General features: G+C 50.3%; 3 protein-coding genes across 5 annotated transcripts in view; 1 reads left to right on the top strand and 2 right to left on the bottom strand.

Moving 5' to 3' along the window:
- Positions 1 to 136: 136 nt before the first annotated feature.
- Positions 137 to 11,887, bottom strand: POLL (DNA polymerase lambda). Of its 2 annotated transcripts, none has more exons than XM_041415704.1 (9): positions 11,446 to 11,887; positions 10,375 to 10,518; positions 9,814 to 10,111; positions 9,039 to 9,204; positions 6,027 to 6,350; positions 5,338 to 5,511; positions 4,297 to 4,425; positions 2,197 to 2,365; positions 137 to 1,894 (listed from the first exon to the last, which is right to left on the bottom strand). In XM_041415704.1, the coding sequence occupies exons 2-9, from the start codon at positions 10,487 to 10,489 to the stop codon at positions 1,530 to 1,532; spliced, it is 1,740 nt and encodes a 579-aa protein (XP_041271638.1). In that variant the 5' UTR covers positions 10,490 to 10,518; positions 11,446 to 11,887; the 3' UTR covers positions 137 to 1,529. The 2 variants fall into 2 exon arrangements, with proteins under 2 accessions (XP_041271638.1, XP_041271639.1); XM_041415705.1 differs by having other exon boundaries at positions 9,814 to 10,108.
- Positions 11,888 to 11,905: 18 nt separating this feature from the next.
- On the top strand, positions 11,906 to 19,038 carry DPCD (deleted in primary ciliary dyskinesia homolog (mouse)). Its single transcript, XM_041415706.1, has 6 exons — positions 11,906 to 12,025; positions 12,282 to 12,362; positions 12,983 to 13,107; positions 13,904 to 14,037; positions 17,632 to 17,734; positions 18,835 to 19,038. Exons 1-6 carry the CDS (start codon positions 11,962 to 11,964, stop codon positions 18,937 to 18,939), a joined length of 612 nt encoding a protein of 203 aa, XP_041271640.1. The 5' UTR covers positions 11,906 to 11,961; the 3' UTR covers positions 18,940 to 19,038.
- A 1,600-nt stretch (positions 19,039 to 20,638) lies between these two features.
- The window catches only part of FBXW4 (F-box and WD repeat domain containing 4), a 60,347-nt gene continuing 56,716 nt past the window's right edge, over positions 20,639 to 24,269 (bottom strand). For both annotated transcript variants that reach the window (XM_041415888.1, XM_041415889.1), the window contains 3 exons: positions 21,946 to 22,086; positions 21,649 to 21,790; positions 20,639 to 21,396 (listed from right to left, as the gene is read on the bottom strand). In XM_041415888.1, the coding sequence (XP_041271822.1) occupies positions 21,280 to 21,396; positions 21,649 to 21,790; positions 21,946 to 22,086 (400 nt within the window). In that variant the 3' untranslated portion in view covers positions 20,639 to 21,279. The remainder of the gene's footprint in view (positions 21,397 to 21,648; positions 21,791 to 21,945; positions 22,087 to 24,269) is intronic.

The raw sequence follows: 24,269 nt of genomic DNA, 5'->3' as shown, positions 1-24,269 counted from the left end.
AACAGTGATGATCTCCATTGCATGTTCTCCACCTCCACTGAAACCAGGGAAATGAACCAGCACAGGAGGAGCTCCTGGTAAGCCACAGTCCCAACAGTCACAGAGCAGAGTGCAAAAAGACAGACACACCAAGGGAAAAGATAGAAAGGACTTATTTATTACACTTCGAATTTCAAAGCACCAAGACATGCCAAAAGACATTCACTTCCCTCAGGTGTCCAGCAGAAAGGCTGGGTTGACAAATGCCACTGCTGGGATGTGGGCCACCTCAGCAAAGCCCCAGCCCTGCTGGTGCCCAGCAGCCACAGGAACTGTGCAAACCCACCTGGTTTGTGCCTGCCCTAGCAGCAAACGTGCAGCTTTGTCACTGTACCTGATGGGGCCAGATCCCCCACAAGGGAGCAAGAGCCCGGGGGTCCTGGCACGGAAATGCCCACCAGGGCATCTCTGCCAGGATAAACCACTGCAATACCTGTAACAGACAGAGCACTCTGAGAAATTCATCTCCACAATATAAAACAGTCAGTGTTTCCTGAGAAATAAAATTCACTCCCATGGAACTGGTGGGACCTGCCACATGCACATGTATACACAAACACACACTTTCCCTGATCAAAAACCAGATGACTCCATGGCTTCCACACAAAAAGAAAGGGAAAAGCTTTTGCTTTGCCCCAGTTACAACCTGACTATCTCCTTGTGCTTCTCTCTGTCTCCATGCCTCCTACAGACAGACACACAGCGCTGCTGGGTTATATTCAGTGCCATTACATTCAAATCCCTCCTGAGCACACCTCCCCAAGCTGTGAGCTCTGCTCCTCTCCCGCACCAAGAAAGGAGGTCTTGGGCCAGACCAGGGCTCTGAGTAAATCTGGAGGATCCTCAGAACACAAGGCTGGGAGCAAGCAGGTACAGCACCTCAGGTCCCTATGTCTCTTTCAAGGCTTAGCTGGCACCAGGGAAAGCTGGTGGCAGTCACAGCAGTCTGGCCCTGTGCAATAGGACCCATCAAAGGACACATCAGCTCAGACAGGACACAGCAGCAGCACAGGCTAACCCCTTGAGACTCCTGCAGTAGCAGCTGCCAGCAGTAGTGAGGAGGAAAGCCTGTCACAGAACCAAGCTAGACCTCTGCTGCCTTCATTCACAGCTCAGAACAGAAATTTCACAGTGTCAGTGCTCAGATACAGAGGAAGATGCATCCCACTTCCCCTGTTCCCAAGCACTGTAAGGGGCTGGATCACAAGGTTCTGCAACCCAATATTCCAAAGTTGGGGAGAGCAGGGATGGGCAGTGAGCCTTTTTGGTAGCCACACCAAGAGAGCACTTCCAGTGTGGTTCCAGCCCACAGCCTCTGCTGAGGAAGCCACAGAGCTCTGCCCAGCAGCCACGCCTCATGCTTACAAGGAGCCCCAGTTTGCTGGGATATATTCCTCAGCCTGCAGGCACCACAGAGCCTTTCCACCACTGGGGAAATCAGATCCTTCAAAACAGCAGCACAGCAGCAAGGCCAGGGTGAGAACCAGGCATCACCAGTCCCGTTCGGAGGGCTCCCGGTAAGGCAGCCCCAGCTGAATGAAGACATCTCTCTCGGTGGGGGTGGGCAGAGTATGGCCAGACGCCACCTTGGCACCCCCAGGGCCTCGCACCACGGCCGAGCTGAGCGCGTGCTCCGACAGGCTCATGCCCTTGCTCTTGGCCAGGGCGCGCATGGAGCGGTTGAAGTGAGCCGAGCCCGTGAAGTAGAGCAGGGCGCAGGCGAACTCGCGGTACGGCACCACGATGATGTCGAGCCGGCGGTGACGCCGCGCCGGCCCGGGCAGGCGGCACACGCCCAGGTACTTCTGCTGATCACCGTTGTCCTCCTGACTCACCAGGTCATCTGTAAGGAAGCCTGGGAAGAGAGAACGGGCCAAGAGGAGCTCAGTGGTGATGGACACCTCCATGCTGAACTCCCCACTGCCCAGAGAGCAGTGGGACCATAACGAGCTGTGGGACCCCAGGGATAACATGCAGAGCTGCAGCAATATTCCCTCCTTAAAGCTACAGCTGAACTGGGTCCAGGGGCAGTAATTTTAAGGACTAACAAGATGTCCCATCCTTGGGAGCAGTGATCACCTATCCTTCAGTGAATGCCATCCACCTCATTGCCTCCTCGCCTGGGCCATTGCAAGAGCAGCTTCCCCACCCTCTTACCGCTCCTGCGGAGGCTGTTGAGCAGCTTGCTGAACACCCCACGGTGAGACTGCCCATCCGGGTGAGTGACCAGCACATCCACATCTCCACAGGTGGCCTTCCCCCGACGGTAGGAGCCACAGGCAACACACACGAGGCCAGGCTTCAGGGCCAGGGCAGCTTGTCTGACCTTTGAGAAAGAGGGATGAGGAGTCAGACCATGCCCTTTTGATCAAGGCAGCAAAGGATCTCATGCTGCCTTCAGGCCTGTCCTACATCTGCAGATGCAGGCATGGCACACTGCCCCACCAAGAAGGCTGACCTGCTGTCGGGGGAGGAGTGAGCCAGAGTGGCCTCCACCCAGTCCTGCACAATGCCACACCATACAGTGATCAACCATCAGCTCTTGGGAGCAATGTACTGGGACAAGCAGGAATATGAAGGAGCAAAGTATTGCACAAGCTTTCAGAGCCTTCAGTTTCTGAGACAGCATGAGATAAGAGGTTTTTCAGCTGTCCTACAAACACAAAGCTCACCAGTTCTGCCCACAAAGCAAATCAGTTCAACAGGTGATAGTCACAGGCCTTGTTTCAAAAACAGGGATGGGCTTGTGAAGTCTCCCCAGCAGGATCCAACACAGCAGAAAATCTGTGAGTACCCCTTGGAGTTCACTCCTGCAAGGAGCTCTGCCTCTGCAGGAGAGCTGGGCTTCCTGACCCAAAAAAAGCACAATCTGTTCCAGACCAAAGGGATGCCAACATGCTGCTGCCAGCAATCAAACACATCATAAGAACTTCCCCTATTACAGTCTTCTCTAAGCTGGACCCCAGCTCCTGCTTTGTGCAGACAGTGCTAACTCTGATGGCTTCATTCATTACATGTTTAAGAAAGGCTCCCAAGTCCCTGACAGGCCTAAAGTATTATTGGCCTGATTGTGCCAATCACCCTGCTGGCAGCAAATAATGAAGGGCTCAGCAATTCCTAGTGATGGGGCCATCACAGAGGCTGGGGTTCAGCAAGGCAGTGTCCGTGCCCACAGCCCCTTGTCACTCTTGGGGATCATCCTTCATTAGCAAGGGATAAACCCATTAACCTTTGCCCCAAAGGTGCTCCAAGAAGCCACAAGCCTTTCTCATGCGGAGCAAGCTCTCCTCTAGTGTTTTTGCCCCCCTTCTGGCTTTAAATGAAGATTTCTAGAAAACTCCCAGCCCCACCCGAGAGCCTGAAAGCTCCTCAGATCTCACTGTGACAGGCAGCACAGACAGTGACTAATCCCTCATTCTCTCTCCAGGGCCTGGATCAGAGGTGTGTGTGTTGTGTATGGAGGGAAGCACAGTAATCCCATCAAGATAACAATAGACCCACTCCCAAGAGCCAGCTCCTCAGCCCAGCCTGCCTGGGAAAGGGACCACTCACCCCCAAAATGGCTAATCCGGCACACAGGACTGACACCCCAGCAGGAGCCTGGCAGGAAGGTATTCTTCATGGCCAGGCCCTGTGGCCGAGTGACAGGGTCACACTGGCTGCTGCTTCCATGGTGACTTGACAGCACAGGGGAAGCAATGACAGTGTGTCCCCCAGGCTCTCTGCTCACATTAGGGTACACTGGCTTAGCACCCCATAGTCATGGAGTCCTACAGCATCCTACAGCAAGCAGCACTTGTTTGCAGCCTGGATCCCCTTTGCTTCCACCAAGGGTGTCCACCCTCTGTTCTCTAGCTGACAACTAGATCACGAGGTGCTCACAGCTTCCTTTGAAGCAGCAGCACCACGGACACATCAGCTGAAAGCAGACATTCCAGACATGATGAGAGGCAAGACAGCAGAGCTGGGAACCTGCTTATCCCACCATGCCACATGCAGCCTTCTTCAAAGCAGTGTGTAGGACTAACCTCAGTGAAGTATCCTCCTTCTTGCCAGACACTCAGACTGAACTTTCTTACAGGGCAAGGTAGGTGCCTTGTGTGCCCATGCCCAAAAAGGGTCCCCCAAGCACTGACTCCATTAAGAGGAGGGGCTGAAGAGCTCAGCTATAACACGAGGGCTATTTTCACAGCGTGTACCTTCCTGTCATGTCTCACAAGGTACTGCACTCTGAGGGTCTGAGGCCAAGCTACTCACAGTCTGCTCTATTTCTGCAGCTTCCTCCCGAGGCATGCGCTCCAGGAAATCCGTGTAGTGCTTCAGCCCCACAGCCTGCTGGCTGGTCAGAGTGGCCTTGGTGCGGATGTCATCCAGTGTCCGGAAACCCTAGAGCAGACCATGTGCTCATATTCAGACATCTACCAAGACTTTGCTCTTCACATACTTGCCATGAAGACTTGGGAAGACTGTATTTAGCCTGTCTCAAGTTCAGGCCAAGTCACAGCTTCTGAGATCATGTGTAAAGAACACTTTAGGGCCCGATTCCTAAAAGAAGGGATTTAGGCAATCACACTATCCACGCACACCTCTAATCTCCACCTTCCTCTGACAGAAGGCTACTGCTCTTAAGGCATGGTGTCCTACACCTGGAAGGAAAACACGTAATGCAGGTAAAGGAACAACACCCACAATATCCCAATGAGAGAAAGCTGAGAGCATGAACACAAACGTGTTTTTAAGCCAAGAATCCAGTCACAAACCGAACACTACAGGAAACCAGGCTTCATTAGCTCATGCTCAGGAGACAAACTGCTTTTAAAGAAGGAACCCATCCAGTAGCCTGGACTGCTCCTGTTGGCACAATTATTTCAACCTCATTCTTGTAACTTTCAGACAAAATGGATTGCTACTCTAACAGCTACAGGCCAACAGTCAGCAACTGCATCAGGAGTTCTCAAGGCCAAGATGACCTGATTCAAGCCTGGCTCTCAGCAACATCATTGTCATGACTAGTGTGACATGAGCTCCAAAAAGTGATATTAGAGAAGGGGCAGCATGTCTCCCATTCCTCTTCTCCACATCTTTGTCCTTTACCTGTCCCAGCACAATTAAAGTCTCAGCATGGTGCTGAGACACAATGGGACCCAACCTCATAGTTCCTCCAAAAAAAAAACCAGATTTAAATCTTACCTGTAGATATCAGCAATTAAAAACTATTTGTGAAAGTAATTCTCCTACACTCAGCAGCAGTCTTCAAACCATAACCCAAGAGCCTCTTGTGTAAGGCACTGGACTTACCTGCTGGTACCACATCTGAGCTGTCTTGACCCCTGCTCCCCAGATGTTGGAAAATAACTCCAGCACGGGCACACTCTCACTGATGTGATCCAGCTTGCGCAGGTGCCCACTCTCCAAGATCTCCAGGATCTTCTCTGCCATCCGTTTCCCAATCCCAGGGATTTTACAGGCTTCCTAGAAAGAAACCAGAGCTGCTACTGGAAAAGCAAAGATCATAGACAAGCTGGGGAGCTGCTACTGACTCAGAGCCTGGTTAGTCATTTGATGAATAAAGGGAACATGGCAGGACTAGTCCTGCCTGCTGATCTCCTCTCTAGCCCAGGCTTACCTTGGCTGATCAATTCAAGTGGAAAAGGACAAGCCTGCAGAATGGGACTGAAACATGAACTCACTGAACTGCTGGACTGTCACAGCCCCTAAGACTCATATCCAGTTAGTTTTACATGTTATTACTATCAGTGGCCAGTTGCTGTTGATGAAGAGCAAGGTGAAAATGTCCCTGCATTGTGTCTAAGGAAGGCACTCTCTATCTTGAGAGTGTCCAGATCTGGCCCTAAAAGGCTCAGAATCCATTTTTCTACTGTTCTGCAAACACTGTGTGTGGTCAATAAATCTCAACTTGCACTTGCTATACAACTTCCATCGAAGGTCCATCTCCCTGCTCCACCCCCCCTGGGGAGGTGTTTTACCTGGTAAGAGGTGACTGGTTTGTGATAGCTCTTGAGCGCATTGATTGCTTTGGAGTAGCCCAGAGCTCTCCACTTGTCCCCCTGGACAGAGTAAGCCTTTGCCAGCACTTCCAACTTCTCTGTGATGCATTGGTTGTGATTTTCCTTCTTGGTGTTGGAAGACTGGGCACAAACCCACTTGCTGGGAGGCTGGGCCACTGTGTCAGAGCTGTCACTGATCTCCTCGGATGATTTCACAGGGTAGTGGCCAGAAATCAATGCTTCCAGGTCTCCCTGGGTGACACCAGCATCTTCTCCTTCACTGTCTTCATCATCAGAATATTTCTTTAGGGAAAGATCAGAAAGCAGCTGTGTGAGAATAAGTACATGCCTCATACATACCCTTGGCACAAGCTACTTCTAAGATTAGGAAGCCAGAGCACTAACCACCCTCCCTCCTGGGCATGCCACGCTCCAATTGCCACCTCTAAAGTGGCTGGTTATATGCCCACCACAATTCCTCACACCTCAAGCTACACATGCACATTGCACACTGCACAGGAGACTATACTGCTGTCTACCTGTGATTCAAACACACAGTCCCCTCCTACAGCTAACCTCCTAACTGAGGTAAGACACTGAGTAAGTGAGCAACTGCTGCCAGCAGTATGACAATGCCAAAATCCCTGGCTAGCAGAGATGCTGACTCCCTACTCCTACTGGGAAACCTTTAGCTCATCTGGTGGCAGCATAGACACATCTCTCACATTCAGACTCAGCAACTTCTATCCCATGATGCAGATAGGCACTGAACTTTGTTTTCAGTTTACAGACACAAAATCTTAACAAGAGTAGTAAATTTAAACCCCCACATTTTCCCCATGGCTATCTGCAAGAGAAAAGGGGAGGAAGGAATGACACAAAGGACTCCACATTCCTCAGTGACAGAAGAAAGAACCACTGTATGCATTTGCTGATACCCTTAGCATTAAGATGCCTCTGTGTAGACTTAAGAAACAATGAGCCTCAGCTTCAGGTAACGAACAAAAGGGGATAGAAGTGGAAAGCAGCACAGAGACTTTGGAGACTGCATTGCTCACTGGGGTCCCCATCTCCCCTGATGTATAAACACAGGAGTCTATGAAGATCCAAGAGCTTCCGTGTTGTGGAAGTAACTCTGAGTGATGCAGGGTTGTTTGGGATCAGTCTAGCAATTACATGCAGCACAGCATGTTCTGTTATGAGTTTCAGCAGAGTGTGAGCCTAAGTAAGAGTCACATCCTTACAACCTTTGGTTCTGCTGGCTGAGGAGGTAGGAGGTCTGGAGACACATAGATGAGATGTGTTTTGCAGTCTTGTTTTATAACTCTGAAAACTGGGTAAGATTGAAAATTTGACAGATTTAATCAGTTTAATTTGTTTTGAAATGCAACTCCCTTGAGATGCTGCTCTCTCTAAGGGCAGCAAAGCCTCAGAAGGCTCAGATAAGTCAGTAAGCCCCTTAAAAGCATATAAAGGAGCATGTTATCCATTCACAACACAGAGAACTGCAGCTGGACCTGGAAGCAATTCCCATCTTCTTGGCCAGCAGTGTCACAGAGGTGAAACAGCCCTTAAACCCCTGACTCTCTACACTTCCTCAGCAAAGCTGATGGACTCTTTACAACCACATGTGCAAAACCAACTAGTAGCAACAGACTCCTTGAGAGGGAGACAGGCAGCCTGGGGTGACAGCTCTGGGTTAACAGAGACTAACTGGCATTGCTTACGAGGCTGCCTTGCAGAGAACTACTGCACCTGCATGCCAGTGGTTGCTGGTCTGACTGTAATAGGATTTCCTCACAGGAGTTTACATTCAAAGGCAGAACTCCCAGATCAGTCTCTGTTTAGTGTGAAACACTGACACCCATCCTCTCCTAGAGAAAAAACATCCACCCAAGCTAGAAAAGACTTAAAAAGCTAATCCCACTCCTCCCCAAGTCACATAGATCTAAGCTTGGAACAAGGGATTTTACTGAAATGTCTACAAATGTGGCTTTTGTGCCCTCAGTGAACTGCCAAAAAAAAAAAGTAAAAAACAAACTAAAAAAAAAAAAAAAAAAAAAAAAAAAAAAAAGCTACTGCTTAAAAGCTACTTCTAAACTAAGTTTCAGCTTTATTGCTGCAGCTGGGTCTCAAGTATCCCACTCCCCCCCAAGTCACATATCCCACTCCTCCCCAGGTCACATAGATCTAAGCTTGGAACAAGGGATTTTACTGAAATGTCTACAAATGTGGCTTTTGTGCCCTCAGTGAACTGCCAGGTAGAGAGTAATTGCAGACCTTGGGCAACAAAATTTTGGACTGTGTCACAAAACGGATGCCAGTAATACAAGGCAGCTGCTGGGGATGTTTGAGGTAACTTTGCTACAGACAGATTTAAATGACATGAGTGCTCAAGAAGAATTCAGCAAATTTGAGCAAAAATACAGAGAAAGGAAGGAAAGCTAACAGCAGGCCAGAGATGCTGACTCACAGCAGAAGCCACTAATACCCCAACACAGATATTTTAAGAACACCTCCATGACCCTTCTAGTAGCAACCTGATCCACTGAACAAACATGTTTCTGAACAGGGTGTTTGCCAAGGAGTGGAGAACTGGTCCATATGCCTCAGGCAGGAACAGGGGATGAAATATCACAGACAGCTTCCTGAAAAGAAGATATTCTCAGACAGGGAATATTCCTCAAAAGGACATAAGTGAGTATCACCATAGTGAGCCTTGTCCTGATTAGAGTACCAGGACTGCTTCAGCTGGAAAGGTTCTGATGGGAACAGCAATTTAGGGGCGCTGTTTCTATTTGTAACACCTAAAAAGGACAAAGAGAAGCAGTAACCATGTCCACAGCCTGAGTATGGCTCACTGGAACATCCAAGCACCTTCCCTTCACTGAGAAAATCTCACATGATGTCCCTGCAGGGATGCTTTTAGCCAGGAAAAGCAGCATGCAGGATCTGCCCACAGGGAGATGAATCTGTGCAGGAAAGCCTCACCTCAGCCAGTTGCTGCTGTCCAAGGGTGCCCAAGCCTCGCTGTGAGGAATCCTCCACCTGTGATTCAGTACTTGGTTTCACTGCTCCCTCCTCTGCTGGGAGCTGGATTTTTTCTCTGTCCAGGATCTGTTGCTGTTCTTTCTGGAATTCCTCCTCCTCCAGGTACCTGCCATGGATTGGACGTCTCAGTACAGGAGAAGCAGGACTTCTCAACCCCCAGAAGTGTGACCAAGAAATCCTTCTGCATGTTTTGGGATGGACCGAACAACCCATATGAATTGTACTCTCTCAGATCACGGATTAATTACTCTGGTTTTAGCTCAACTCCCCAGTTAACATTCACCTTGCTGACCTGCAACTTCCACTCCTACCTACCTTGCTCTTAGACTCTCTTTCCAAAACATTGCCAAAACATTCTGATCCTAATCTGTGCCTGCTGCTCCATTTTTAATTTCCTCTTGTGCCTAGTTTCCAATTCCTCTCTACCTTTAATCTGCAATAAGTAAGAAACAGTATTTAATCCCCAGTATTTTTAAGAGACATCTTGTTATCAGTGATGGATCAGGAAGAGGTGCCTTTAGCACCTGTAGCAAGTGACAGGACTTCTGGCAGTACTTCTGGGCCCTAGTGCATGTTTTGCAGAGAACTCTGAGTCATGCTCATAGAAGCTGCAAGGAGCTGCAGTCCATGATTTTGAGCAGAGGTCAAACTGTAGTGCTGCTTAGTTTAGGACAGAGGAAATGCAGGGAGGAACGGCAGAGTGGCACTTGCATACCTGCGAGGGACAAAGACACCATAGCCAGCAGTACTCAGCAGCTTCTGGTCTCTAAGGCAAGCACTAAGCCAGGCTGCCTTCACCAGCTGCAGTCCTGGGGGCAGCTTGGTTAATCTGAGGAGCCGAAAGGCGCGCTCGCAGTCCATGTCCTCGGCCACAATGACGTGTGTCACCTCCGAGGAGAGCTGGCTGTGAACCACACCCCCGTTCTGGGCAATCTGCCTGCGGAAGATCTCGGCCCTGGCCCGGCCAATGCCGGCTTGCAACACGTAGGCGATGACTGGTTTCAGCCACTCTGCTGAGGAAAGCACAGGGGCAGGGACACAGTGACAGCAGAAAGTGCCCCAGCCCAGCAGGGCTACAGCTCTCACACGGGACTTGATGGCACCAGCCCTGGCAGGCAGTCCCTGGGGGGCTCCAGCTGGACACACCAAACCAAGCTGGCCATGACCACTACAGAGAACACACTGAGGGCCAGAAAAAGCATTTGGGGAGCAGCACTTGCAGTTAACATGCTGGGTATAAGTATTATAACCTGCATCGCAGGGACACAGGACTTACCCTCAGGTATCTCTGTTCCTTGCTCTTTCAGGATCTTTGGAGGGATGCTTTTCTCCGAGTCATCCCTCACCTTCTTCCTCTTGGGAAAGGCTTTGACAATCCCTCGTGGCTCCATAGGCCCAGTGGGAAAGTTAGCAGCAATTGCTAGATACAAATCAGAAAGAGCAAGGTTGCTTAGATCTTACCTAACCACAACTCAAGTTTCAACCATGTTGCTCACTGTCTTTGTTGTTCTGAAGATTTTTGTTGTTGCCTTCCAAAAATGCTCAGCCTGAGGGAGGCAACCGAAATCAAGATTTGCAGTCCACAAGGTCAGAAAAACCAAAGTCAGAAAGTCACTTAAGTTAACCCTACCGAATGTCTTAGAAACCTCTGCAGCTGAGTGCTTACAATGGAAAGCATTCAACTACTTTAAGAGTTTAGAGCCCCTATCTGCTCAGCCTAAAGAAGCAACTTTATTTCACAGGTATTCCTTAAGCACATACCCAAGAGGGAAACACTTCCCCTGCCAGGGCTGAAATCCAGTCACATATGAGACAAAACACTGATTGACACCAGGTGCTTCACACAGCCACAAGAGGAAAACCCCCAACTTGGCTTCATCTGGAAATAGCAAATTACTAAAGATTAACTAGCCAAGTTCAATACCGGTACAACTATAGCTTTACCATGACAAGCCTTGCAAATGCAAACTTCGGGGCTTGTACTACCAGGACGCAAGAAGCTCAGATTTTGTAGCCCAAACAAGCCCCAGATCACTGTATATCCCAACAGCCCCCTCCATGTGGCTGCAGCACTGAGTGAACACCAGCTTGGTTTCCCCTCTGTGCAGCACTCTGTGTTTCTCTTAGAGTTCTCACACACAGTCCACCACAAACCTACCAAACCTGGAAAAGCTGAAAATGGTCCCATCGGGCCATGGCTTCCTGCTATGGTCACCTTCTCATCTGAGCACTAAACATAATCCTCTGGAAAGCAACCCAGAGCTCGACTCAAGCCCTCACTTCTGTGAGCAAGAGTTAACGTTCAACTCCATGGGAACAGAAATCCTGCTACATTTCTAAAACTCACCTTTGTGGAAGCGTTTCAGTTTTAAGGACGTTTGGCCAGAAAAAAAAAAAAAAAAAAAAAAACTAAAAAAACCCCCAACACACAACAACAAAAAACCACTCTGGAAACAGTAATCCTTTACATTAGATAAAGAAAAAACCCACACCAAAAGCCCGCCAAGGTTCTGGGTGCCCGAGTACGCTGCAGGGCTGCGAAGTGCGTTTCTGCAGGCTGTACTTTAACTCCTATAAACCACGGGCACCAAACCTGCCCTGCCAGCCTCCTCAGGCCGCGAAGGTTTCAAGGCCACCAACTCGGGGCTGGCAGCACCCACAACCTCGGGGGCAAGAACGACCCCCCAGACCTCGCGGCTGTGCCCGGGGGAGCCGAGGGGGGACGGCCGGAGAGGAGAAGGCCCCCGAAGGAGCGCGGGGCCGGGCCGGGCCGGGCCGGGCCGCGCTCAGCTCGGCCGGGCCGGAAGCGCTTCCGGGCGGCGGGCGGAAGTTTCCGCGTTGCCGCGGCGACGGCGCGGCCGCCATGGCGGTGCCGAGCTGGCTGGAGCGGCTGCGGGCGGCCGGCAAGACGGCGCTGGTGCAGGACGGTAACCGCGGGGCGAGGGTCGGGATAGCCCTCGCCTGCCCCCGCCGCGGCGTGTGGGGTGGTCCTGCAGCGGGCGGGCGCGGAAGGGAGCGCTCCTGGGCACAGCCCCGCTCCCCGGGCGGCCCCAGGGAAGGACATCAACGCGGGCAGCGGGACGGGGTCCCGGACAGTGGGATAGGGCCCCAGACAGTGGGACAGAGCCCTACACCCGGGGGTAGCTGCGTCCCCTTTCCTCTCATCATTTGCCTTGCCTCTAGGGAAGCGGAAGATCCACTACTTGTTCGAGGATGGCAAGGAGATGGCCGAAGAGTATGACATTAAGACTGGCCAGCTGATCAGTAAGTGGTGCTCTGCAGGGCAGTGGGTCTGTACCCTCAGGGCTGGGGTGTTGAGAGGGACCACCCGGTCAGGAACAAATCATCCCTGCCTACTCTGGGAGGCAGGCACGTCTGGCAGAATTTTGTAGGGACAGAAGTAGGATCCAGCTTGCAGCCAGGGTTCTCTGACTTTCATGGCATAGCACACCTTGCTTTAGCCCAGGATCTCCCCCAAACATCCCATCTGTCACAACAGACTTGGATGGACTAGATGAGATTGCCATCATAGTTGCCAGGCACCAAGTCTGTACCACATGAAGGGCTGAAATATGCTTTTTGGTGGCTTCTGCTACCACAGAAAAAGTGCTGTTTATGGCTCTTGTCCAAAACCACATCAGCTGCAGCACAGCACCTGTCGCAACCCCACCATGGCTTCAGCACCAAGTAGCAAAAAAGAGGCATTCAGCACAGAATTTCTGACCTAGGAATAGGCCAACTAGCAGATCAACTCACACCAAAGTTGAAATTACTGGAATTAAGATACATATATGAATATAATCTCAGTGTGCTGGGCAGCTTTGGCCACCACTTGCTGGAGTTCTTAGAGAGCAGACAAATGAAAACCCTTCTCTCTTCCCCAGGTAGAAAATGGCGAGAGAAGAACACCCTTGGGGGCACTGGCAAGTGGCAGGTGGAAGTGGGAGAGCCGACCTCGCCACTCCTGGGAGCACTGGAGTCAGAGCTTATAACAGAGAGCAGCTCCAATGTATGTAAGGGTCTGCAGGTACCACTGCACCTAAAACCACCTTGTCTTGTGCTTACAGCAGTAGCTGGTAGAGCGCAGGTCACCAAGAGACAGCCTTAATGCACCCAGCACTCTGCTACAAGTCACCCCAAAACTGCGTAGAAAGAAGGCACAGCTTAGGTTTTTAGGAGTCTTCAAGAGATTTGTAGTTTCCTTAAGTAAAGAAACTGTATTTCTGTGTGGCCAACTACTATGCAGTCTTGAAAGAGCAGGGTGAGAGGAAGGCCAGTGCCAGGACAAGTCAGGGGATAGAAACAAAGGTGGTAGCAATGAAAGGCACAGGCAGTGCATAGCAGGCTGCTCCCTAATAGGGCACAGCTTGTTTCATCTTCACAATCTCTAGCTGAGGGCGCAGCTGTTTTAGTCTCTCATCATCTTTTCAGAAGCTGTGCTTCTGAAACACAAGCACAGCTCTGCACCACAAATTGGGGCAGAGCTAGGACTGAATCCAGCAGGTTCCTAGAACAGGCAGAGCTCACTCTTTGGTTGTCTGTGAGGAAGAGGCCCCTGTAACCCTGTACTGCAAGGCTTCCTCACTGAACACTCTCAGCCTCCTGCAAGCAGTGCCCTGGGCAAAGGCAGAGCAGCCTTAGCTGTAGGAGAGTGGTGTTCAGGCAGCTTCTTGAGTTACTCCCTAATGCACCAGTGTGAAAGAACAGCTGTTCCCATGTGGAGTCTCACAAGGTAGTACAGGAAGGAGACAGGGAGGAGAGGAGACAGCTGGAGGGGCCTTGCTAAAGGTACTTATTTACTCTAGCCTATCTTCATGAGGAAGGATACCCTGAGCAGCTTCCAGTGGCGGATCCGTAACCTTCCCTACCCCAAAGAGGTCTACAGTGTCTCCGTGGAGGAGGAGCAGCGCTGCTGTGTCATCCGCACCACCAACAAGAAGTCAGTAAGGACAGCACTGCTGGTGCTGACAGTCCCTTGGGGTGGGCTGGCACGGGGGGCTGTCCCCTCTTCTGTCCCTAGCGTGCAAGGGCTGAGGGGCCTCACCTTGCAGCACATGTCTCCTGCTGCCCAATTTCCATTCCCAACTGCCTCAGACACGTTTCCAAGTAGGGCCTCCCAAGCTCTGCACTGGACATTGCAAACTCATCTTGGTTCCTGTAGGGCGGTGCTTGCACTGATCTTACTGTCAGATGTCACTTTCTTAGAAAAATTAAGTAAGAGCCTTGCAGACTTCTTGAAGCTAGAACATTCCATTTTCTCCCTCTGATTTAGTCACTGTATCTCAGAATGCTGCAGGATTCAACATGGAAGCAAAGTCATGGGCATCCAAACAGATCCCCCTGCATAAACATGTCCAATAGTCACAATGCCATTGACATGATCTGGAGGTAGCAAGCAAAAAAGACAGACTGAATCTGGGAAGGAAGCACCACAGTGTTCTGCCAAGTGAGATTTGAGATGGGAGGAAGAAAATGGAAAATGCTGTTAAAGCCATATCTTGCAGTGTGTCAATACATGGCATCTCACATGGAATGAAACACACAGTGTCCCAAAGCATCTACAACCTGAGATAAGCCAAGATGAGCTGCAGTACTGTGAAGTGAGTGCACGGAACGAGCCTTGGGAGAACAAGGGAAGGTGATGGAGTGGCTGTAGGTGGTGCTGTCGGCACAGAACTGCGACCCCTCTGCTGCCGAGGGCTCCGCGACGCGGCACTCGCGAGTCTCCCGGTAAAGGGCTGCTGGAGCTCTGCACACCAGCATACCTGGGGACTCAAAACCAGAAAGCTGGGAAGAGGGAAGTTAACCCATAGAAACAGCAAAAAATTGCAGCTTTAATACAGAAAGATGTTGGCCTAAATGCACACAGAGGAATTCACAGAACAGTGGTGCTCTAGTAGGGAGACCATGTAGGAAAAGATTAATGAGATTCCCATCAGCCACACATGGATATCCATGGAGCTAGGACAGGAATGGAGTACTTGATCCTAAATCCAACCACATACTGTCACAGACAGGCTTATCTACTCCCAGTCCTACTGATAGTGGTGTGTGTGTGGGAAGTTCCTTGCCTGTGTATGTGGGAATTTCCTGTGTAGGTGCCATAAGGTTATAATGTAGCACTGAGGCTTTACCTACGCCCTACCTGACTTATGGCTTTTTTGTACCGCTCTTGGGAGGGTCTTCCATGACACTTGTTCTGACACTTGTTCTTTCACAGACTAGTGCCACAGGACCCAACAGCAACTCATGGCCTATGTCTGACAGTTAAGGACTTTCAGAATTTAAGCTGAAAGGCAGCTCACTGAGGACAAGAATGACGTTGCTGTCAGTAGGGAGCAGGGACAGACACCAGCACTAGCACACTTAGTACAGGCTCCAGGATATCTTAGATCATTTCTCCTGGGTCTCGGCCAGGGCAAGGCACCACTCAGCAACTAATTCCAAGATAGCAACAACAGCATGGAATCCACAGAGAGAGTGCACATCACTACGGGAGAGAAAGGAAGCCTCGGAGCCTCTCCAACCCTTGGAAGTCAGCCATGCTGCTTCTGAGCAACAGAGCTGTGCTGACCGCCAGCCAGAGGCACAAGTAACAGGATGGGCTGCCAAGTCACTACTCAATAGCTCAGCTCTAAATTCTCAGCATACCAGTAGCAGTTTTCCCTACGGGCTAACAAAAAGTGGGTTTCCAGTAGGAAAATAATAGAGGTGATTTGACATACATACTGTGGATCTCGGGCCAGGACTGCGGCTCAGAGTGTAATACTGCCCCTTGGCCATGGGGTGAGAGGAGAGGGCAGAGAATCAGCCTGCACCGGCTGGGATAACCACCCATCAGCTACCTCCCCAGCCCAGACAGGAGCTCTTCACTTCCACCAGTCACTCTGTTCCCTCTGGCCACGGCAAGGGCTGCTCAAGTGGGATTTGCTTAAAACCTCTTGCTGTAAAATAAATCCATTAAACTGAACTCTAAAAACAAACCTAGAAAGCCCCCTCCCCAAACGCCAAACCTGATTCAATTATTGTAGTGAGAGGCAGTGGTAATGTTAGGAGGAGGAGGGGTTGGCAAGGCAGATCTGGTTTCCTTTGATCTTGTCACAGATTTTAGTTTGAGGCCAGCCAAAGCCATTCTTCTCCCCTTCTCCTTAGTCCTGGGGCAGCAGAATGCTGCTGTTTCATTGATGACTCCCAAGGCCCTTTGAAACAGTGGGTTTTTTTTCTGTGTACTGCTTTTTTTTTGTCTAATCGGTAAGAAGTTAACACTTCCTTAACATGTCTTTGTGTTCATCTAATCTCTGCTGTTTAACCTTTGACATCTCCCTTATTATCCATGTCTGCCACCTTTTCCAAATACCGACAGCAGTGACAACACAGAACGGTTTGAGCCCTGCGGTAACAAGCCGTGTACATTCCTCCCACTGCACCGGGAAAGCCATTTGCCCTTTGTAGCTGTTTTCACCGTGACTTGGAAAATAAACTGCAGTTTGGGCAGAGGTAGCTAGAGAGGCCAAGCCTCACACACAGCCAGCTGAATTGAGAACCACCCCTCATGGCAGCAGCCACTGCCTATTCCCACTCTGCTCCAGGCACCTCAGTACCAGCTAAGGCCAATTCCTTGGAGAGGACTGCCCACAAGAGTGTTGGAAGAGACTAAGAATCCAGCCATGCCTCTGGGTGGGCACAAGACCACAAGCCAGTGTATTTGGTGCAGCCCCAGAGAGAAGCAGTAGATGCAGGGCAAGCAATGCACAGGCAAACACAGACACAGGTCTGCAGGGTTCTGGCTCCAAAGTCTTAGGAAATCTCTTAGCTGGCAAAAACCTTTCTGTCCTCTGCTTGGATGTGAGAGATTATTGGAAGACTGGGATAGAAACCAGGGAAGGAACTAGGAGAGCTGTAAGTGCAGAGGAGCACCACAGTCACCATCTGGGAGGTGCTGCATGGAGATGCTGCAGAGCAGAGGCTCAGGTGATTGTGGGCAGTTACACCTGGAGATCTGTGCCTGGGGTATGCATGCCACCAAAGCAAGAAGCTACCGAGGAAATACAGGAAGAAGTTCAAAAGAGGAGTTTAGGAAGGATTGCAACACAGAATGGTGCCTCACAGGGGAAAGTCATGGCACAAGAGTTTTGACAGCTGTTTTGACAAAAGCTAAAGAAAGCTGTTACTTAGAGGGAATGAGAGGCCATGAGCAGGGAAAAAGACAAGGAACACCTTGGTAGGGCTGAGTAGTCTAACCATAGCTGGCACTAAACATACAGGCAAGCTGGAGGGACCAAGCCTGCTGTCACACACCAAAGCTCTTCAGGACTTTGCCAGCTCTGGTTTCCAGTTTGGAGGTTTGTTTCTAGTGCTCCTGCTAACCTGGGGGCACCGGCAGGCACACAACATGGCACGAGGGCCTCCTGCCAACCCTGAGAGGTCTGTTGTCCTCATGTACACTTTGTAGACCACCAGGCTGTGTCTCAGCACCCCTAGTGGCAGAATAGAAACCCCACCTTCTTATTTCTGTCTCCTCTCTCATTTGTAGGTACTATAAAAAGTTCTCTATTCCTGATCTGGACCGATACCACCTCCCCTTGGATGCAGCTGCCCTGAGCTTCACCCATGCCAACAACACCCTGATCATCACGGTGAGGTTTTAACCATGCAGATCAGCACTCTGCCCTTCTCTTTATGTCCACAAAGAAGCTAAAGTTTTTAGACATGGGGAAATGAGGCAGAGCTGAGGGTCACCCATGCTCTGTCACACAGTCGGTGGGAGTTTCAGATTACACTGGGCATGCTGACACTAGCCAAGAGATCCCAGGTGGCAGAAGAGGCCCTGCTTGCTGCTCAAGGTGACATGCAGGTGGAAGAGTGTCTATCGTGCCCTGTTTTCCATGTATTCCCTCCCTCAGGCCTGAGCAAGCCTCCACTCTCAGTGACACTTGTTTCTTTTGTCTCAGAGCATAAAAGCCCAAGGATCTGCTGCACTTTGAGGTCTCAGAGTCTTAAAACAGAATAATACAAAAATAATCACCTGCTGCTTTGTGTCAGAGAGGGAACACTTCCACACATGTGGAAGCAAGAGACTGGCAACATGGACACACACTTCTTGTTGCAAGGAGCAGACAGATGCTTTTGAGCAACAGGTGTTTGCCTTATTCAGTGCAGAAGTCAGCTACACAGAGGGCACACCCTCCGTGAGAAACCTGGCAGCAAACCTGGGCTGCACGTGCAGAGGAAATGGGCCAAGAGGAGCACCTTGAGTCCTCCTGAGCTTCTCTTTGCTACTGGCCAAACCTTGCAAAAAGCACCTGCCTCCACCACTACACTGCAGCTGGGTGAGAGGCCTCTGAAAGGAAGATAGAGGAACTGCAACTCTCACTTCTCTCTGCATTAAAAAAACCCCCACATATATATATATAAACCACTTGTGAGCATACGGTCAGTGAGCACAGCAAGGATCTGCTTGCCAGGATATTCCAGAGGGGTTGGTGGGGGCCAAGATTCCACACCTAACTGGAAAGTTTTACTTGCACAGTAAAAGACACTCCAGAACTTGGCAAATGTCTTTAGCTTGATAGCACCACCTCTCTAAACAGGCTTCAAAGGCTGCTGGTAATGGCAAGGCCTCCCTTGGCAGGAGGGCCCTTGCTGGGTTGGCAGCAACAGGCTGCAGTTGGTCTACTTGGGGCAGAGGCTGAACAGGAGTTCAGGAGTGCTAAGGACATTTCTCTCTGTCCTACAGTACCAGAAGCCGAAGGAGATCTTGGCTGCAGAAGAGCAGCTGCAGAAGGAGCTGAAGAAGATAAAGGCAGCTAACAGTGGGGATGGAGACTGTAAGACCCAGTAGGAAGTGGCTGCTAAGAGGTTGAGGTGAGGGGCAGCTCTCTGGTACAGCTTCATGGTGTTTTATTTTGCCTTATCTAATAAAAATGTTGTTGTTGTTGTTAATAGAGCAATTTGGAGGAGTCTCTGTAAGCCTAGAAAAATGACAGGGCAGTTGACCTGGCCTGCTGATTTGTGCAGACATTTCATAGAACAATATAATGGTTTGTGTTGGAAAGGACCTTAAAGATCATCCAGTTCTGTCATGGGCAGGGACAACTTCCACTAGACCAGACTGCTCAAAGCCCCATCCAACCTGGCCTTGAACATTTCCAGGGATGGAATGATCCTTCTATGAATTGTGGGAAGCTGCAGTATGCAAAGGAAGCACACCACATCTACAACCAGCAGCCCCGTCCCCATCCAATGTGACACCTTGGGAATTCCCCATCTGCCACCATTGCTGAAGGCAGTAATGTTTGGAAAACAAGAACTCCCCCCTCACACCCATGACTTGCCTGGAATGTACCTGGAAGCAGCTCCTTCCTGTGCAGTCATGCAGCTCCTCCATGCAGTCAGGATGCTCTGGTGACTTTGCTATCTCAGCAAACAGCATCAGTGTTTAAACCTGAGTGGGCACAGCCTATGAAACAGGGTAAAGAGGAAGACATGCAGCTGCTTCCTTAGTGCCAGCCATCCACAATGTGACAGGGCTGTGCAGAGGGCAGGAACCAACGTGCAGCTGCCTCTATTTGCATGGCACAGAGGGGAAGCAGTGGCTGGGCCACTGGCCAGCTAAGGAGCAGCAGCTGCCCACCCTTCTGTGAAGGCACAAACATGGACCATTGCAAACCTCACTGCACAGGGACAGCCCCAACAGTGCTGCTTTACCAACTCCTCCAACAGTCATCCCCTTGCTTAGATTTCTGAATGTTGTTCTGTCGCAGTTCATACTTGAACACTTACTACCCAAGCAAACCCTACCTTCAAGTGAGCTGCTCGTGGGCTCCTAACATAGCTCCCTTGATGAGGCTGCTTTCGAACCATGACAATTCCTTAGACTCTGGGGCTCCAGCAAACATATTCCTCTAATTCTTATGCATCACAAGGGAAGAGCAGCCTCTTGACAGTGGAAATTAATATACTAAGTTCTAACAAAGCACCATGCTAAGTGGCTCACCCGAGGAGTGCTCTCAGTTTGTGATAAAAACCTCTCCTCTACCTATCCAGGACACCCAAACTCAACCAAGAAGGGCTCCCACACTTCCTTCCCCAAGGAGGGCCAGACCCCAGACACTACTCACAGCACATCCAATCACACAGCACAGAGCATGCTGAAAGGTATGGTTGTTCAGAGACCCACATCAGGTTCAGAAGGATGACACAAAAAGGAGAAGAGCCCACTTGAATGTGTCTACAGGATCCCAGTAAATCACATCCAGGTGTTCATACTAGTCTGGTTTTGCTGCTTCATTAAGCAGGCACCAAATGAGTAACATATCCTACTTTTTGAATTCTTGTTTGAAAAAGTGACAGGAGATCCAAGCTCCCAGGAACCTTCAATGCAGCAGTGTCACAGGGTCTAGCCAGGGAGAGAGATCTATAAGACATGGAGACAGCATCTGAAAATACGTCCAACCTCCCCCACCCACGCAGGCCTCTGCAATCAGCAGGTAACATCACAGCTCCTTCAGAACTTGAAACAAAACATACAATCTCTTTTGTTTCATTTCAGTTTTATTTAGCAAAACACGACCATTTCAGCCCTGCCAAGTGTATAGCCTGACCTGACGGCCAACTTGGGGAGGCACACTGAAAGCAGGGCTGGCTCTGCTTTTAGCTCAATTGTTGCTCTTGGCTGTGAAGGACAACACAAGCAGCTGTCAGAACAGCAAGTTAAGGAGAAAGGTGGGCCTCGCTCCAGGCACCTTTCCCTTCTACCAAATCAGTTCACCCCACACACAGCCTAGTCTTGTTTCACATGCTTAGAGCTTGGCTGATCTCAAACTGACCAGCACACAGCGGATGGGGCATCCTGGCTCAACCTGCCCCTCAAATGATGTATCCACAGGAAAAAAAAAGGAAGGAGAAAGAAAAAGAAAAAAAGTAACACAGTTAATAAAACAATTCCTGACTTGCACAAAATAAAAAGGGTAAAGGACAATTGGCCTATTATTTTCACTAACAGGCAGGTAAGGTTGAGAAAGTTTGGCCCTTTGTGCACTCTTTATTGTAGCTTTCTGGCAGGCAAAGAAGTCCCTTCAGAAGCCTTGTGGGCCTTTTCTCACCTCTCCTGCCCTGCAATTCCCTGAGCCAAGTGTCAGCTCTGCTGAGTTGGGGTCACCAGAAGCAGCTGTGGTGCCCTTCACAAGGCCGTGAAGTCCAGGACGTGCAGGGCTGACGCCAGGGCAGCGTACAGGTGGGTGGTACTGAAACGGAGGCAGTACACTGGGCTGCTGGTGGGTGAAGACAGGTGAAAGCTCTGCAAACAACAGGAAAATCAACCTTTCAGAAACAAGGTCAGCCCAAAGATGCTGGGTGGTGTTATAGATCCAAAGGCTGCAATGTCTGAGAAAGCAGGTTTTACCTGCATATAGGGTAGGTTTGCCACGGTGGACTAGCCCCAAAGACAGCCCAGCAGCCCCTCTTTCTTCTTCCCACAAGGCATGCACACTGGGCTGCCAGAGAACAGCTGAGAAGCTCTGCTGCTGCTCAGTCTCCCACTGGTGCTCACCTGCAGGCACCGAGTCTGTCGCTTATCCCAGAGGCGTACCACACCGTAGTAGGAAGAGCCGCTGGCAATCATATGGTTCTTATCGCTCCTTATGCAGTACAGGGCACTGTCATGGGGCTCTTCCCACTCCTGGACGCACTTCCTGCAAAGGCAACACAAACCAGAGCAGGGCTGAGCCTCCACTCCTCCCTCCACTTTGCCTGAAGGAGCTAAGTCAGTGAGAGCTGTTCCCAGACGCTGCACAAGGACAGTCCAGGAGCCTTGCATGGGCCCCAGATGCCAGCAGGGCAGGCTCACCTGGTGCTGGTCCGTATGTCCCAGTAGCGGATGTAGGTGTCATACCCACAAGAAAGGAGAAGGGAGGGGGTTTCGTAGAACACATCCAGGACGCCAGCTCCACGGTGGAAGTCGGTCCCTAAACAGGTCAACAGCTCGCCACTGCAATGAAACACATGAGGGGAAGAGTCATTCAGAGCAAAAAGCCCTTCCAGTTCAGCTGGCCAGAGCAGAGATGGTGTCACAGAAATCTTCCAGATCTCATTTCTGTGATATAACAGAATACAAAAGCCCACACAGTTTTCCTCTCCCACCCCCAGCTTCTGCTATTGTTTGGGCCACTAACCATGAAGGGTCATGAAGGGTGACCAGCAGGAGTCCCAGCTGGAAGAGGAAGAGCCAAGGTACAGGCACAGCTGACCCCCAGCAGAATGGGATCCCATTCCCTGGGAGAAGTGACCAGTATTCTAAATTATATGGCTCCACTTCCACAGGAGACAACTCCCAGCTTAGTCAGACTCCAAATAGTCTGCAAGAGCTACTTACGTGTTCAATCCCATCCCATACTCTGTCCTTCAAAATACTGTCCACTGGGGTATTTCCCTAGATCTTTGACACACAGCACAGATCCAGCAAATCAGACTTTCCCAACCCAGTCTGCCATTGCTGCTCTCTTCAACCCCCTCCAGTTATACCATATTCTACAAACACCATATCTGGGGCTGAACACCAAAAGCAACCACCCCAGTGATCAGTCATCTGGAGATGACCTTCCCAAGGCTAGATTTTTCTCCTTTTTTTGACCCTTTCCTCCTTTTTAATTCCTTGCCTGCAGTGAAAGAGCAAAAGCAAGATCTCCATAAAGCTCTATCCTGAGTGCTTTGTGGTGGTATCACTCTGCTGCTTGTTTATATGAAGAACCAGCAGCTCACCTGGTGCCTGGTGAGGTCCCAGCCTGCCAGAATTCAAGAAGAAGCTTGAGCCGCTTTCTGGGTCCCATGGAATTGCATCAGGTGCATGACACAGCCTGTCCAGGTGTTATTCGACCTGCTGCAGCAGCCAGTGGTATTCAGACATGACAGACTCTTGGGAATGGAGTGGACAATCTGCCCAGCTTCTTGAAATGACCACCTATTGCAAACCCTCCTTTTTTTCCTTCTTCTCCTCAGACCCTCTACATCAAAAATGCTGGACACAATAAAACTTGAAGCACCTGCTTTTCAAACTCTGCTGCATGGCCACCCCTCACCAACAGCCTCCTGGTTCTCAGGACAATGAAGCAGTCCTGAAAGCCAACAGCAAGGATCCCACAGTGGGGTCACTCTCAGCATCTCCCTCCATTATTTTGTTACATTCTGCTCCTTGATCCAGCATCACACAGTTCTGAGGCACATCGCCAAATGCCTTAATTCTGTCTGTAATCTGGGCTAAAGCCCTCGTCGGGGGATAAAGACCACACAAAAGGAGAAATAGAGTCCTGGGAGATGTTAAAACAAGTAAACACCTTTGTGTCAGGAGAGAGAAATCGCTGATAAAGCAGATTAGCGCCTCGAGCCCTGGTGTCCCCAGATCAGAAGGCGAGCCCTGGCCGATCTTTGCAGCCAGCACGCTTCTATGATCACAGAGCTGGCGGCATGCTGGGGCCAGCCTGTTTCCCCACAGTCACTCTCCAAAGAGCAGATTATGTAGAATAACAATTTCTTTGTGGCTGTGTAATTCCCTCCGTGACCGTGGCTGTGGGCAGCTACATTGGACCTTGATGCCAGGGCCCTAGCAACCATTTAGAGAGGCCAACCAGCCCTAGCAATGGCCCCCCCATGCAAACCTCTCGGACAAGCTTTAACATCAAGTGCATGAATTAATCCCCCCCAACACGAATCCAGGGGTGCTGGCTTATTGGACTTTGTGTTTCTCCAGGCATGGAATCGAGGGGATTCCAGGCTTCAGCCCTTTGCAACCTTCTCACAACACATTAACCCTTGGAAGGTTACTTGTAAACCAACCCAGCAGCAATTCTGCACCTGTCTGTGGGCTGACAGATTGAAGCACTCAAGGTTTGAGCACTGTGAGCAAAAGCAGTGGGCTTTGGATGGCACAGATGGGTCATCAGATCCACTGTGGAGTGAGACATGGATGGATGTGAGTGCTCTGGCACTCCCCCACCCTTTCCAAGCACACAGATCCCCTCCATCTGCCATTCTGCAAAGCCAGCAGGACAAATGGACATCCACACAGCCCTTATCAAGGCTTCTGCAAAAACTTCTTCATCCTACAAGATGTGTGGCCCAGAGTTGTAAGACATACAACAGAGGTGTGAGAAGGAGTCAGCTGCTCTCCCAGACAAG

The sequence above is a fragment of the Onychostruthus taczanowskii genome, unplaced genomic scaffold, assembly GCF_017590055.1.
Source record: "Onychostruthus taczanowskii isolate IOZ18803 unplaced genomic scaffold, ASM1759005v1 scaffold5, whole genome shotgun sequence".
Taxonomy (NCBI): domain Eukaryota; kingdom Metazoa; phylum Chordata; class Aves; order Passeriformes; family Passeridae; genus Onychostruthus; species Onychostruthus taczanowskii.
This window is presented reverse-complemented; position numbering and strand designations above follow the sequence as displayed.